Source organism: Chinchilla lanigera, unplaced genomic scaffold (genome assembly GCF_000276665.1).
Source record: "Chinchilla lanigera isolate Chin_1 unplaced genomic scaffold, ChiLan1.0 scaffold00021, whole genome shotgun sequence".
NCBI lineage: Eukaryota > Metazoa > Chordata > Mammalia > Rodentia > Chinchillidae > Chinchilla > Chinchilla lanigera.
In genome coordinates, this window is record NW_004955422.1 from 28957984 (window position 1) to 28974923 (window position 16940).

At 50.7% G+C, this 16940-nt stretch overlaps 1 protein-coding gene across 2 annotated transcripts in view; it reads right to left on the reverse strand.

The window, feature by feature from the left end:
* Positions 1–16940, reverse strand: part of Hck (HCK proto-oncogene, Src family tyrosine kinase) — a 52487-nt gene that overhangs the window by 23472 nt on the left and 12075 nt on the right. Inside the window, exons 1-2 of one of the 2 annotated variants that reach the window (XM_005384880.2) lie at positions 14840–15068; positions 1573–1690 (exon numbers count right to left, since the gene is read on the reverse strand). In XM_005384880.2, the coding sequence (XP_005384937.1) occupies positions 1573–1689 (117 nt within the window). In that variant the 5' untranslated portion in view covers position 1690; positions 14840–15068. Of the gene's footprint in view, positions 1–1572; positions 1691–14839; positions 15069–16940 lie in introns of those variants that run through there. The other variant, XM_013514242.1, reaches the window with a different exon arrangement.

The window sequence follows — 16940 nt, forward strand, 5'->3', positions numbered from 1 at the left end:
AGAGAGAGAGAGAGAATGACCATCCCATCTTCCTTTCCAGAATTAGCCTATTCTAGGCATTTTGCATGGGGAAGGCAAGCAAGTGGCGAGAAGCCAGGAGCTCATGTCCTAGGAAAGGCAATTTGGAAGGGATGGGGGCTGGGACCCACCTTGGCCTTAATCTCTGCAGACTGCCGCGGGGCAAATGGAATGGAATGGAAGTGTTTGGGCAGGCTGGGGTAGGTCTGGGACCAAGGTGTAGCGGTTATAGGGTAGCAGGCCTCCCTTCAACATGAGGAAGGGTTTCTAAGGGGCTACCCCAGGCACAGGTGCAGCTGCGTTGCCCTTGCCAAGCTCAGGTAAGGGGGACTGAAGGGGTGGGGAATGCGCAGAACTCCGTTTTTGGGGTTAGAAAGCCCTGGCTTGGGACCATTTGACCTTGTTGACCTTGGTCACCCTGGCCGTGAAGCAGCATCACTCCTGCCTCCCAGCCGGTGAGGCTGCTCAATAAGGAAGCGCCTTCCTAGGGCCTGGGAGGTGTTTGAAGGGATGGGCGCCCTGGCTACCCTGTTAGCCTGCTGTGGGCAGCTCACTAGACCAGTGTCCTCCCCTCTGCTACTATGTAACCACTGCCCTCATGACTGTCACCCCCACAGCCCCATTCAAGTGGCTGTTACCAGGACTGCCATCACCGTCCCTACCATGACGGTAGTTTCATCATTACTTGATTACTCCCACTCCTGCCATTGGTATTTCCCAGGGGAGCCTGCATGTCTGAATTTGTATCCTGGTTCACCCCGTGATGGCCATGTGGCCTTAGGCAAGCAATTTAATTTCTGCACCCTACCATCTATAACATGGGTAGAATAAAAATTGTCACCTACAATAAGTTTATTGTAAGTGTTGAACTTTTATATTATTTTATTTTAATGTGTGTGGCAGTGGGAGTTGAATTCAGGGCCTTCACATTAAGCTGTATCCCCAGCCCTCTTTATTTATTTTATTTTGAGATGAAGTCTGCATAAGACACTAAGTTGCCCAGGCTATGCTTGAACTTTCAGTCCTCCTGCCTCAGCCTCCCAGAGTCCTGGGATTACAGGGGTGCCCTGCCAACCTGGCTGAGCACATTAATACTTGTGAAATGCCTAGGTTAGTGTTTGGCTCATAATAAGCTCTGCATAAGCATAAAATAAGTAAATCCCTCTGCTGGTGTTACTACTTCTCTTATTTACTGTCCTCCCTATTGTTCCTGGGACTCCTACTGCTCTTACACTCCACTGTTACTGTTATCAATCTGTCGTTACTGCATCTGCTGTTCTTATCAGTCTGGTCCTGTGTTACCCTGAGCATGGCTTGGAGGCCAGCGATGCCCACACGGCCCAGTTGATGGAGCAAAGCAGGGCTACAGGAGGGAAGTGATTCCTCTGCCCAGGAAGCATCCTGAGACACATCCTGCAGAGTGAGGGCACTGTGGTGGTCAGCAGCAGCATCTCACCTCAGCACGCCCTGCCTGGCCTCAGGAGGAAGCAGGCGGTGAGGGCGATGTCGGGGGCAGTGGGCAGCCACGGGGATGCCCACCCCTCTCCTACTCACCGGCTTGAGCGAGGACGTGGGATCTGGTACGTACACAGGGGTGTGTAGATTGGAGCTAGGCTCGGTTTTGGAGACTTTTCCTCTATCCCGGAGGAACTTGGACTTCACGCACCCCATCCTGTGGCAGACAGAGAGAAGGGAGCCCAGATTGCCCAAGGCCCCATGCAAGCTGGCTCCCCACTGCCTCGCTGTCTCAGCACCCTGCAGCCCCCCTAGAGCTGCCTGACTGGGGCCCCCGGGGTTCCCTGCAGCACTGACCCAGGGTTCCCTGCAGCACTGACCCAGAGCAGAAAAGCCGTGCAGCTCCGGGCACCAAGGAGCAGTGGGACTTGGTGCTTACTCAGGATGAGTCACAAGGGGCTGCAAGCCACACAGGGAGAACCACGGCAGAGGAGGCAGCGGGGGGTGGGCACTGCTGGCTCCTGGGTTAGAAAGCCTGAGATGACCCCTGCCTCAGCCACTCCACCAGCTCCTCCCTTCTCACCAGTCCTAGTTCCTGAGCGGCAAGGGGCAAGATGGGACGACCATAAAGCCTCCTGGCAGGTGATAGAAGGCTGGGGAAGCCCCGGTGGAAATGCTCAGCACAGCCCAGGTTGAGCCACGGGAACATACAACTGTGCTATTGTTAGGCAGTAAATCTCAAAGATGGCATCAGGTAACGTGGCTCCAATAATCTAGCTAGGTACTAATCAAGGCCCCACATTCCCGGGGTCATTTTATAATTGGTTTCTATCCCTTCCTTCCCTTTCCTCCTCCCTCCTCCTCTTCCCCCTCCTCCTGCTCCTCCTTTTCTCTGTCTCTCTGTCTGTCTGTCTTTCTCTGGATTTATTTGGTCATTCAGCCATTCATACAATGTCAATAAACATTTGAGTATTTCTGTAACCCATGAACAAGGCAGGTAAATTCATGTCATTACAGAGCTTGAATAGATATGGCTGGGAGACACAGTTAATAAACAAGTAAACAAATAATTTGAGAAATGTAGCTAGTGAAACGCATGATGGCAATAAACTAGGTGACAAGGGAACAGGTAGGCAGGGACCCTTTGGTCAGGTGGCTGGGAACAGCCTCTCAAGAGGTGATGTGGGCCCTGCAGTCTGAATGACATAAGACGTAATGACGTAAGTCCAGTCCAGGGAAGAATGTTCTAGGCAGAGGCAGAGGGAAGTGTAAAAGCCCTGCGGCTAAGCTGTTTCTGGAGAAAGGAGGCCCTCCAGGCAGGGGGAGGATGGCAGGTGACAAGGCTGTCACATCTGCTGGGGCCTATGAAGAATTTGGATTTTATTCTAAGGATGGTGGAAAATCACACAAAGTTTTTCCTGGACAGTTATGGGGTGCAGTGGTTTCTGGGTGAGGCATGGACTCTAGGAGCGGGGCAGGGAGCCCGGTGGGATGAGATGATGATCGCCTGGAGTAGGAAATAAGAAGTGGGCAGATTTGGGGACACGTTAGAGGTGTCACACACTTAGACACGTTAGAGCTCACACACTTTGCTGCTTCTTAATTTAAAGATGCTTCAGGAGGGCTGAGGGTGGAGAGGAGGGCACTTGCCTGGTATGGGTGAAGCCTGGGGCCCAGCCCCAGGACTGCAGTAAATCAAAAGAACATGCTTAAAGAGAATACATTCGCTTGATGGCAGTCAGCGTTGATTGTGAAAGCCGGATGGCAGGAGCGTTTCATTTCTGTGCTCAGAAGGGTGCGTGGCTGGCTGAGCAGGGGGCTCGCGTGGCCACACGGAAGCACTGGCTCACCCAGCTCTACAAGTGCACTTTTCCTCTACAGCAGGCAGAATTCGGCTGTACTTGGTAGAGTAAACTTTGTATTTGTGGTTCAAGAAAGAAAAAATTCCAAATTCCTAGGTTTAGGGAAGTGACTTTATTATTTGTTTAGTTTTTTGAGATAGGGTCTCACAGTGTAGCCCAGGTTGGCCTCCAACTCACAGCAATCCTCCTGCCTCAGCCTCAGGAGTGCTGGGATTATAGGTGTGAGCTACTGCATCCAGTTTGGGGAAGTGACTTTAAACAAAGAGAAGATTCCTTTTATTTACCAGGATTTGTCTGTCCTGGTAGGGATTGGGAACAATTTACCACCTCAAGATGTGGAACAGTTTTTACTTCATTAGATAAAGAAACACATTTAGACTCTTACAACTCTGGCTCATTAATGTGAAAAATTACCAAAATTAATCACTGTTTTGTAACGTACTTGTATGTATTTAAAACTGAAACCAACATTTCTTTTGATGTATGATAAGTATGTATTGTAGTCCTGGGAAATTAAGCAGCATCTTGTGTGGGTTTTTTATGGCTTAAAATTGTGTGAATTACATTCCACATATTTTGATCAACAGAAGGGTGAGCTGCTGTGTGAGACAGGGCAGCTCCCTGCACCTCTTTGAGCACCCACTGATCTGCAACTCTAGGGCTCCCAGTTCCCAGCCCCCCACACTGGGCACCTAGTAATTGTAGAGGTACACGAGGGCCACAGGGCCCTGAGGGATGGGTCTCTCTAGGTCTCGTGTTCATTCCCAACCTGAAGGTCCTGGGGGAGGATGGTGGGGTGGTGGTGAGCGTTGAGGGGCTGACCATGTGGCACACAGGCGGCACTGCAGTCAACTGTCCTGCTTGCCAGCACAAAGGGTGCAGGCCTGGCTCACTTTGGAATTCCTGTGGCCCAGAAGCATAAGGCTGCAGCAGCTCTGGGGCAGCTACCCTCCTAGAACAGGAAGTCCCCATCACTTCCATTTAGCTCAACAAAGTGCAAGTGGGTTCTTTTTGTTTTTTTGTGGTGCTGAGGATCAAACTCAGAGTCTCATGTAGTCCAGGTGGGTGCCCTACCCCTCAGCCCCGAAGCGTGATTTTAAAGTAATGTAATGCAGGAGTTAAATGTGGCTGGCATTAAGCTAAGAGAACCATGTCCAATGCCTGGTGTGGAGTAGGCAACAGAATATCCTTTGTCAGGTTCACTAGACATGGAGATATCACATGAGCTGCATATAAAACTAAGGTTTTGTATGACTATATTTTTAAAAGCAAAAAGCCAAAAAAAAAAAAAAAAAAAAAGAAAAGAAAGGGAAAAAAAGCAAAAAGAAAACATGAAAATGAATTTATTTTTTTCCTTTTCAAGTTAGTGTCTCATTGTGTTGCCCAGGCTGGCCTTGAACCCCAGGGCTCAAAGGATCCTCCTGACTCAGCCTCCTGAGAAGCTGGAATGGCAGGTCCAACCCTGGCCTACATTTTTTATTGTACTTAGTCTTTAAGTCCCAGTGTGTGTGTTACTGGGTGCTCAGTCTCCATTTGGGCGGCTCAAAGCTTCTGCACCACACAGGGCAGAGGCAGCTGTTCCCATCATTGCCACAGTCGTGGCGGTTCTTGCTCATTCCCGAGTGCTTAGCCCGGTGCCCATCTGGTACACAGTAGCAGCCTCTGGACAGTCAGCGCGTGAGACCTGCCCAGGCACTGTGCTCTCTGCAGCAGACAGCACAGCTAACAGGATGCAGTTTCTGTTCCAGGAATGAGTTGAGAAGGGAAGACAGGAATGAAGGCCAAGGTTGGGAGTCATACGACTCAATTTTGGATCATGGTTCTGCCACTGACTGGCTATGGGCCATGGGGCAAATTACTTCCCCTCATTTTCTTTCCTCTAAAATAGGAGGCACCTAAACCAGGCACAGTGGTACACACCTGTAATACCAGCACTCTGGGAGGCTGAGGCAGGAGGATTGTAAGTTCAAACCCAGCCTGGGCAACTCAGCAACTCATTGAGGCCCTGTTTCAAAATAAAAAAATAAAAAGTGCTGGTGATGCACATCGGTGTGAAGGCCGTGTGTTCAAATCCCCAGTATTACAAAAAGAAAAAGGAGACACTTGCCACTTGCTTCTCAGGCTCAGCCCGAGGTGCCCTGCAATAAGGGATGTGAGAAACTTTTTACAACCCCCACACGTTTCTCGACTAATGTGGTTCAAAACCAGGCCCCAGAGCAGAAGTAGGCCCAGGTGCCCCACGCTTGCTCTGAAAGTTGACCCCTGGCCGCGACACTTCCTCAGCCACAGCCAACACCTGGAACCTGAAACCTGCTCCGCTGCCGGCTGGGCGGCTGGGACTGAGCAGTCAGCTGGCTGCCTGGCTGCTTTCCCGGTCAGCGCAACTGCTGAGGAGCTCTCAGTCCTGCTCTCAGCGCAAAGCAGAGGGTGGAGAGGCCGGCCAGCACCAGCCGGATGCAGGGAGCGCGCACCTGGTCCAGCACAGGTCTGCAGAGGCTGGGGGCTGCCGCACTGCATCCGGCCCCTTCCCTGTGAGCAGCTCACTGTGTGGCCTCAGAAGTCCCCAGCTCTCTCTGGGCCTTGCTTTCCCAGGGAGGAGTTGGACATGACGTCCTCTGAGCCGGCAGCTGCGGCATGGCGTCTGCTCCTCTTCCTCTTCCTTCAACCCCAGCTTTCCTCTGGGGACGTCCTCTCCCCAGTCTCACTTCATGGATTAGGAAAGTGGACTCCAGCCCCTCAACCCTGCTGCAGCCATGTGTCTGTGACCAAGCCTGCTGAGTGGAAGGAACAGAAACAGAAATGGGCCTGGGACGGTCCCAGCCAAGGAGAACCAGGCTGTGGCCTCTGCTTGGAACCAGGCTTTTAGCAGCAAGGTGCAGCCCAGAAATGGAGAAATACAGATTTCTAGGCTTACGTTCAGCCTTTTCTGCAGCTGATATCTCACAGACTTTCTAATAACTTCCCTCTTCTGCTTGCGCTTGTTGAGGGCCAATTTCTGCTCCCTTAAACAACAGAGTACTCTTCAGTACTTACAAGAGATTATAATTCACACTCAAGTGTAAATGACTGATAGCAAAGACTTCTAGTTTTAATAGAAGTTAAGATGATACTAGAGCCATAGAGTAGGTGAGGCTGGGTGGAATACAGGCCCCATTAAACTGATGGTACTGAAGCCATACCTCAAAAGCACCTGGCATATGATAGCCCCTCCATACACATTTGTGGAGTGAATGGGTTGTGTTCTACTCCCTACAAGCCTCACCATACGGGGCCAAAGACAGACCAGAATTGTGAACCCATTTCTCAGATAGAACAGTGAAGGGTTTGGGAGAGAGTATCTCCCCATAGTAAGTGACAGACAGAAGTAGCTCTCAGCTCTCCTGCCTCTCATCTCTACAGCAGTCAGCCCCACAGGCTGCAGGCGCTGAAGGGGAAGGGAGGAATGAGGAACCCAAACAGGAAGCTCAGGAAGGTGACCCCTAGGCCTGCAGCTCGAGACTGTTGGTTAGAGGAACTTTCCCTTCTCGGAACCGATCAGAGGGGGTGGGAAGTCTTCCCCAAACGGGGCCCAAATCCCTGAGCAGTTTCTGGGAGTGCAGAGCCTGGGTCTCCCCTTTCTCAGGTTTCCTGTCCCCAGGTGACTGTTCGTTATTTGGGGGTCACCTCTGGCTCCTCAGCTGTACCTGTTTGGAGCCTCGGCTCCTTTCTGAGGGAGCTGGGCACTGGGTTCTGCAGACAGGAAGGGACATGGGGGTCGAGGCCTGGCACACAGGTGAGCGTGGCCCGCAGAGGGTGGGGGTGGCTCTGGCTGGTGCAAAGGTGAGGGACAGAGCAGTGCACTGGACCCAGGGCCTTGGAGTTTGCTTGGCTTGGCCAGATAATTGGCTCGGAGATGTCCAAGTTCCAAAGACTTGTTCAGGCTATGGACTTATTTTTTCCCCTTTGTACTAGGGACTGAACCCAAGGCCTCGTGCAGGCTAGACAAGGGCTCTACCACTGAACAACACCTACAGCCCTTTTTATTTTTTCAGACAAGCTCTTGCTAAATTGCCCAGGCTGGCCTTGAACTTGCAACCTGCCTGCCTCAGCCTCCCAAGTAGCTGGGATTACAGGTGCTTTGCCTGTACATATTAAATTCTTATGTTCAGTGTTACCTTTGGGTCATCCAGTCAATTCTAGAATTCCAGGACAACTGTGAGCTTCCTTGGAATAATTTTATTTCTAAGGTAGGCAGGGGTGGGGCAGTTTGAGCTGGCTTCAGTCCTCATTCTGCCTCTTACAAATAACCAAGCCTTTTGAGATGTAGCCTTTTGCTCCTCTGTGCAAAACCCCCAGGGCTCACTCGGAGCAAAAGCCTCAGTCCCCTCCTTGGGGTCTGCCCTCCCCCAGCCTGCAGACCTGTCTCCTATGTATTGCCTCCACCAGTTCACTCCACATCTGCCCCACACATCCCCTTCCTCCTCCTCATCCTCTTTCTTCTTTTCTTCTCACAGCATAAGGGATTGAACCCAGGGCTTCAGCACTAAGCTAAGCACAAAGCACTGAGAAGGATATTCCCAGTCCTTCTTTTATTTCAGGGTCTCACTAAGTCACTAAGTTGTCCAGGCTAGGCTCAAACTTGCAATCCTCCTGCCTCAGCCTCCCAGAGTGCTGGGATTACAGGTGTGTATACCATGCCTGGCACTGCTGTTCTCCAACTCACCAACCAAGCTTCCACCTCAGGGCCATGGCATGTGCTGCCTCCAGGAACATTGTTTACCCAGAAAGCCTCCTTCACTTCTCTGGGCCTCTGCAAAGGTCTCACTGTCTCAAGGAGGCTGAGCTAGGACCCCTGCCCTAAATCCCATCACTCCAGCCCACTGCCAGGTCCACTCTTCACTCAGCAGCCCCAAGGATGCCTCTCGGCTCTGCAGGTGCTTGGTGCCCCCAGCTGCTGTGCTGTGGAGGCCACCACTGCTGCCATGCAGAGGGACACTGAGGCAGGCCCCTGACTTGGGCACAACCCTGCTAGTTCTCCTTTGAGCTGCACTACTCTCCAAGACCCTTTGCCTGCCCTTCCTCTCTTCTCCAGCCTCTTCCTTCCCTCCACCCTCCTCTTCTTCCTGAGGGGTGGATCTGCCTCTCCTTGCCTCTCCCCACCTTCTTACCCACCAAATTCCCCTCAAGCTCCATCCCACGGGAGGAAGGCTGCTTCTCAGGAGGTCTGGACCCACACACTGGCTACACTGCCTGTTGCTTTGGCTGTGCTCCACCCCCTCTCCCGGAACGTGAGACACACAGGGAAGGGAGACCTTGCTCTTTTCCCCGCCGTGGCCTTCCCATGTGTAAACTGAGGACCAGCGGTGCTAGGAGACCCTCTGCTGAATAATAAAACCAGGTCCCCTAGTTCCCTAGATCCGTCAGCTTTCCCAGGGCACGACTGAGAATGTGGCCTAAACCCAGAGCGGCTGCCTGTGGTCATTTTTGCCTGGAGAAGGACATGTCTCCTTGCCAGCAGCCGAGTAGAGCTGCCCCCTCCACACAGGAAACAGTGGCCAGGTCTGCCCAGGGGACACAGCGACAGGTTCTACTCTAACCTGCCATGCTGCTCTGTGGTCAACCATCCTCAAAGCCAAAATAGCCTTTCACAGTTTTTTTTTTTTTAAAGTCAGCAGAGCTCCAGGCCTTGGTTTCTTTTATATTTGTATGTTTGTTTTTGAAATTACATCTCATCATCTAGGAAAACATTAGCACAGCCTTCGTCAAAAACCTCAGCATTCCAAGGTGGATGTGCCGGCGTGTGACCAAAATCCCAGCAGGAGGATCACAAGTTTGAGGCTGAGGCCCAGTGAGCCTCTGTCTCAAAATAAAATTTAAAAAGGGTTGGGGGTGTAGCTCAGTGATGCCTAGCAAGGGGAAGCCCTGAGTCCAACCCCTAGTACTGCACACAAGTAAAAAAATTAAATATTACAGATGAATTTAAGGTACCCTTGGGCCATTCCTTTCATCCCCCCAACACACACACCTCTTTTGCCCTTCTCCACCCAGAAAACCTCTGCCAACATCTGGCTTCTGCCTCTGCATTCACATCAGGTATATGGAAGCGGGTGCTGTCCATGCCCTGCCCCTATGAGTCTACCCTTTACCATTCGGGGACATTCTGGCAGGACTTCCAACTGCCAGCACCTGCGTCCACCTGAGAGCTTCTCTGCGGCTACTGGTGCCTGTGGTGCACATGAGGTTGGCCGGCAGGAAGTGCTAGCGAGCTGTCAGGCCCCCGGAGCAGCCTGGAACCAAGGGCTGGCAGACGCAGCGGACAAGCACCTCACGGCCCTCCTCTCTTGAGCGAGCGCTGCCCTGGCTCCCAGAGGGCCCAGGGGACCCACTGTTTCTCCTCCCCAGTTCTGTCTCAGGGTTTCTGAAACCTGCTCCCTAATAAACTGTTTACATTTGAAACCTTGTCTAGGGTCTGCTTCCGGGAAAACCCAAATTGTGACATAGATACCCATAGAAATAGTGCGGGTATGTGTGTGTGTGTAGTGCTGTAAAAAGAATTGTACTGCTGGAATCGTGAGGTGGTGTCTCTCTTATGCCCATTTTTCAGATGAGAAAAGTGAGACTCAGCAAGTAGAGTGATTTGCCTGGTGTGCACAGCCAGCAGGAGGCAGAGTGGGCACGCAGGCTCGGGTTTTGTCTCCTGAGCTCTGTCTGCTGCTCTTCATTTCTCCAGCAGAGATGGGGTGCCGCTCCTATGTTCTTGGGCCTCAGGACTTCAGAGTGATGCTGGGAGCTCAGGTAGTGACTCTGGGGGAGGATTAGGCATGTGAGTCCCCAGGGCAGGGTGTCAAGAGGATGCAGCACCATGCAGGACTGCAGTATGTGTGGCCACAGCCGCTAACCAAGAACAAGACACACTTTACACACATGCAAGGGTTTCTTCCACATCTCTGCCCACACCTCCAACCGTACACAGCACTCCCAGGCTGGAGACAGGGGCTGGGGACCAAAGTGCTGCTGGGGCTTGTGAAGAAAGACTAAGGCTCAGAGAGATCCTGCTACTGACTTGCTGGGTGAGTGGGAGAGGTACTAACCCTCTGTCATGGCTGGTACATTGTGTCAGCTTGAGAGGTTTAGATGTTTAACTGAGCAACTCGGCAGGGGGCCAGGGTCCTCACTTTGTAAAGATCCTGAGCCTGTGGAAGAGGAGGGCATGGAGGTGATGTGAGAGCTACCCCTGCCCTAGGGGGATTGGCCTATTTACAATATGAGGGAGGAAAAGAGGCTTGCCCTTCCCTCCCTTTTGCTCTTGTTGCTTTTGCTGTCTTCTGCCGCCTTGCATTATTGCCCCTCACCACCGCCCTACCTTGGAGCCAGCTGAGTATGGACTGAAAGCTCCACAATCAGTGAGCTAAATAAACCTTTCCTTCTTTAATTTTGGGCAACAGGTATTTTCTCTCAGCAACGACAGAAAAGTAACTAAGACACTCTCTGTAGGCTTCATATTCCTTTTCTAAAGAAAGGAAACCTTATCATAATTGGAGGGGCTTGAAAACTCAAGTGGTTAGAAAAGTTTACAGGTCAAGGCCTGGACAGTCTCCAGACCACAGATGCCTTCTCCCTGCCTGGGGAAAGGGCACCTGGGCAGCAGCCCAGATGGGATGAGATCAGATGCGTGTTTTCAGGCCTGGCGTCGCAGCTCAGTGGTAAAGACTGCCTTGCGTACACGAGGCCAAGGGTTTGGTCCCTTGCGCGCGCGCACACACACACACACACACACACACACACACACAAAATAAAGATTTTTAGAATATACTTTTCACACTCACTAAGGTGACAATAGTAGTGTCTGTAATGTAGATAACAATAACTGCGAGAATGTGGAGAAAACCAACTCTCATATGTTGCTGACAGAAATGTAAGAAGGTAAAAAACAGTTCAGCAATTCCTCACAAAATTAAACAGAATGATGCTATGACTGAGCAATCCCAGGCCTAAGTACAAACCCAAGGCAACTGAAAAGAGGCACTCAAACAAACGTGTGCGCCACAGTACCACCCACAGTAGCTGAGAGATGGAAACAACTGGAATTTCCATACAGGAACGAATGGATGAACAAATTATGTTCTGTCCTTACAGTAATCCAGCCATAAAACGAGTGAAACACCAATACTTTCTACCATGTGGATGAACTTGGAAAATATTCTTTTAGGTGAAATAAGCCCGCAGAAAAAAGTTACCTATTATGTGATCCCATGATATGAAATGTCCAGAATAAATTAATCCAAAAACAAAAGCAAAGTGGTAGTTGCTAGGGGCTGGAAATTAACTACTTACTGGGTATGAGGTTTTCTTTGGGGCTGATCAAAACGTTTTGGAAATATACACAGGTACTGGTTATACAACACTGTGAATGTTCTAAGTGCTACTGAATTGTTTACTTAAAATGGTTAATTTTACAAAGTTATGCGAATGTTGCTTAAATTTAAATTTTTAATTGCAAATTACACCGGAGTGCTAATTTAAAGAGATTAAACAAATGATGGTAAGCAAACAGTGGGATGTTACACAGCCACAAAAATTCAAGGACATCATAACGACATGGAAAATGCTTACAATGTAATGCTAAGCATATAAATAAGGTAAAAAGGGATGTGAAGCATTACACTAACAATGTTAAATAAAAGGTGCATAGAAGACTATGCAGAATATACTAAAATTTAAAAATCCGTACTTTCATTTTTCGAGCCCCTACTAAGTACCAGGCACAGAGAACAAGAAGAATTAAGATCCTTTCAGCAGAAAACCCGTGGCCAGGAAAACAATCATGGGTCTCAGAGAACTGGGGGCACACAGGTCTGGACTCTGCTCTCCTTTCTGCCCCAGACTCCCTGGGTGACCCGTCCAGGCCTCTGTGCTCCTCTCACAGGAAAAGGAAAGGTGACAGTGCGCCTCTGGAGTCATCCAGTTCTTAGCCTTTTCCCCCCAAGAAACGTCTGCGCATGCGCCCCCAAGAAACCACTCCCCCCAGCAACATTGCTAACTGTAGCAAATACCTGGTAGTGACCTGAATGTACACCAGCAAGAGAACGAGAAAAAAGTCAGGGGTGCCCTGCGGAGTTACAGTTAAAAGGAATGAATTAGGCCTCTGTTTCTCATCCTGGATAGATCCTAACAATTTAACAAGAAGAAAGGAGGTTGCAGAAGAAGCTCATGGACACTTATATACAGTAGTCCCCCTTTATCCATGGCTTAGTTTTCCAGTTTCAGTCACTTGCAGCCCACCATGATCTGAAAATACTAAATGGAAAATGCCAGAAATACAATCCATAAGTTTTAAGTTGTGTGATCTTTAAAATTGAGTGGTGCAATTTCACACCATCCCTCCATCCCACACAGGAGGTATCCATGACGCAGTTATGTTTGAATTATCAGACTGCTGCAGTGTTGTAGCATGTGTGTTTAAGTAATGATTATTTTACCTAATAACGGTCCCAAAGCACCAGAATTCTGATGCTGCCAATTCAGATATGGCAGTGAGAGACCGCAGAGTGTTGTATGCACGGGGTCAGTTCTCGTCATGATCTCAAGCATTCACAGGGAGTCTGGGGATGTATCCTTTGTGGGTAAATGGGAACTGTTCTAAAGCTTTAAAACACAGAAAGCAATTTTACGTATTATTTATGCACACAGATGTGTGCAATAAATTTATAAAGGCAAAGACTGGAAGGACCAGAATCAGTGACAATGCCTCCAAGAGTGGAAAGAAATAGGACTGAAAAAAAAAAAGAAAAAGAAGTAAGACTGAGAGGGATACAAGGTGGGGAAACTTCTATTTCATCTGTTATGTTCAGTAATTTTATTTTTAAAAAACTGGACACAAACAGGATAAATACTGACGTCTGTTAACTTGGAAGATTGATTCCTGGGGATATTTAGTATATTATTCACTTTACCATATTCTAACAAAAGATGAATGAAAACAAAAGTAATGGATCTGTCCTGAAATCTCCCTCTATGCCAGCCATAGGTGATGGTAGCAGTTCTCAAAGTGGGGTGCCTGAGCCAGCAGCATCTGCATTCCCTGGCAATGCAAATTCTCAGTGTCTTGAACTAGACCCACAGAATCAGGAGCTCTGGAGTTAGGGCCTAGCATTGTGTGTTTTAGCAAGCCTGGGGGATGCGGGTGTGCAAGTCTGAGAACTACTGGGCTGGAGAGTAACAGTGGTGACAACAGTTAACATGTATTGGGTACACAGACTTGTCAGACAGGGCCCAAGAGTTTTCCTTCAGTACACAAAGCAAACCATGAAGGACTACCCCAGGTCTGAAATCTGAAATGCTCCAAGCTCTGAAATTGTTTGAGCATGGACAGGACACCATAAGTGGACAATTCCATGCCTGATCTCCGGTGACAGGTGGCAGTTGAATTGTAGGCACACCAAACCGGGCATGGTGGCACACACCTATAATCTCAGCAATGTGGGAGGCTGAGGCAGGAGGATTGAAAGTTCGAGGCCAGCCTGGGTAACTTAGCAAGACCCTGTCTCAAAATAAAAAATAAAAATGGTTGGGAGTGTAGCTCAGTGGTAGAGCACCTCTAGGTTCAATCGATCTGTATTGTAAAACCTAAAACCAAAAATAACTTTCAGACTATGTGTATAGTGTATATGAGAGACACGAATTTAGTATTTAGACCCCAAGATATCTCTTTGTGTACTCAACCATACCCACAAATCTGCAAAAACAAAACAAAACAAAACAAAACAAAACAAAAAAACCCTGTAAACCAAAACACCTCTTATCCCAAATATTTCAGATAAGGAACACCCAGCCTGTGTTAATAGTATGGTCTCCATCCTGAAACTGTAGAAACAAAGACCAGAAAAGGCCCAGCCCCTGCAAGTCCCGACAGAGAGCCCGCCCCAAGTCCCTTCCTTTGACCCCACGGAGCTGTCACAGAGTAACCCTCTCACACCGCAGCCCACAACTCCAGAGGAAGATGTCACATAACGCATTTTACAGATGAGGAAACTGGAATCCGAGGTCTCACAACAGGAAAGTGACTGGGACGACACTATCCAAGAGGTTCGGGGTTGGACTTAGAGGTGCCGAGGGTCGGGTCCGTGGCCGAGGGGCGGGACTGAGGACGAGAGGAAGTGGGTGCCGGCGGCCCAGCTGCAGCCCGCGGGCGGCCCGAAGGTCGCGCCTCCGCCCAGCTGCCCCTTCCCGACACCACGGCCAGCCGGGTGCGACCCGCCCCCGCCCCCGCTGGGGACCCCGAGAGCCCTGCCCTCTGCTCCCGCCCCTCGCCCCCTCCTTTCAAAGGGGAACCCGAACGGTCGGCCCAGAGACGCTCTCGCTCGCGCTCACCCGGGCGCCCCCTCTTGCGCCGAGCCCGTCCCCGCCTGTCCGAGGCCCCAATGCCCCTGCGCCCCTCTCCGCCTGGCTGCATCCCAACCACCCCGCCCACCCTCGACCCGGCCCCTCTGCCTGCCCCCCCATCGTCCCCAGCCTCGACGCCTCACCTGGGCGCCCGCCCGCCGTCGTCTCCCGGGTGGCCCGGATCCTCGCAGCTCGAGCGCCCCCCCAGCTCCGCGGTTTTGGGGCCCCGGCGCCCGCGCCTGGACAGCACCGACCACTGAGGCGCGAGCACGTCTGGGGTCCGGGGCTGACCCGCGTCCGCTCCCCTCCCCTCCGCTCCCCAGCCGTCTAAGCTGCAACCGCGGACAGACGCGGGCGCCCTCAGGCATCTGGGGGCCTTAGCCCCACCCAGAGCAGCACAACCCCGCCCTAAAGTGTCCTAACACCGCCCCCTGAGACTCAGACCCCACCTCCAGGTCCGGACCAGCTCCGCCGTGGATCCTAACCTCAGGGAGCTGCTGATTATCCTGATCCCACCTCTAAAGATTTTTTTTCTTTTACCTCCACCCACCGGAGGCTTCTAACCCTGCCTTCGAGGACCCTAACCTGGACCCTGAGGAAACAATAACTGTGTCCCTCAAGGATTTTAACACGTCTGCCAAATATCCTAAATGCCTCCTTCCCAAATCCTGACACCTCTTCTAATGCATTCTAATCCCTCCACCGGTCTAACCTTGGGGTAAAAGGATTTTAACCCCATCCCCGGGGATTGTACCCACAAGTACAACAACGCAACGCCTGCTCTTCTCGCAAGAGCCTAACTCAGTTCCCAAACGTCTTAGTTCAGCCAAATGCAGGATTCTAACCTCCCTCCAAAGGATTCGAGCCTTCGCAATGAAATATTATTCAGCCCTAAAGGAGAATGAAATCATATCATTTGCAGGAAAGTGGGTGGAATTGGAGACCATCGTGTTAAGTGAAATAAACCAGCAGCAGGAAATCAAATACTATGTTTCTTCTCATATGAGGAATGTTGGGGAGGGGAGAAGAGGAGAGGATGAAAGGCAGAAGAAGAGGGAGAGGCTGGAGCAGCATGGAAGTAGACAGGCGACTGTTAGAGAAAGGGCACGGGGAGCAAAGGGGGGCATAATGCGGGGATGACTGACACACCACCAACATGCCAACGTGAAACTCACTAGTCCCACTGGTGAAACTCACTAATTCCCACTTTAACAAAAATCTAGCTCTGTTCTCAAGATTTGTAACCTTCACCCCAGGGATTCTAATATTGTTCCTGGGTGATCCTCCTCTCTCAAGAGTTTTAATCTACAGGATTCTAATTCCACCCATCCAGAAATTCCAACCCTTCAGAGATTCCAACTCCACCCATCAAAGGATTCTAACTCCTCTCTCTAAAGAATCTAAACCTGCCCAGAAGGCCCTACCCCACCCTCCTCATCCGCACAGGATTCTAAAGCCCACTCTGCAAAATTCCAACCCATTTCCCCCATTCCAATCCTCCACTTCCACCCTCCCTTCCCCCACTGGCCCCTCCACCACGCGGTGTCTGCAGCCTTTCCTGAGCTTCTGTGGTCGGAGGTTTTCCTTCCACCTTCCCACGCTATTCAGACGTCAGAGTTCTCCTCGCTGCCTTCCAGCAGGAAGCTACTAGGCTCATTTCGAACAGGATTCGGGGCCGTTCAGAGGACTTCCTAAATTGAAGGGGGTGAAAGTCTGGCTGGAGGGCTACAGAGACCCTAGATGGATTGGGATGGTGCACTGTGCCATGCAAGGGCAGAGCACTTCCATTTCCGGGTGACAGGATGGTCACCCTAAATTCTGCGGAACAGCCTTCCAAAGTGTACAGAGATCCCGCTGCATCAGTCTGTTCCCGCTGCTCCCAGCCACACGCCAGTCCCAGCCACGTCACACCCCCTTTCATTCACTTACAGGTGGATACATTCATTCATTCAGCAGGGCTGTGCTGGGCACCCTTCTGGTGGCTGGGGTGTGACGGGTTGTCAAATTCAGACCTGTGCGCATCTGGACCACATAGTTCTCTGCTGTGATGGACTGTTCTGATCACAGAGGATGCTTAGCAGCATTCCTGGACTCTACTCGCTAGATGCCAGTAGCAACACCCCTTCCCAGTATAGATCATCAAAAATGTCTCCAGACACGGCCAGATGTCCCCTGAGAGGGCAGAGCCTGAATGAGAAAGAAAATGACCCCACTCTTACGTGTTTGGTACAGGTGCTTGCATAT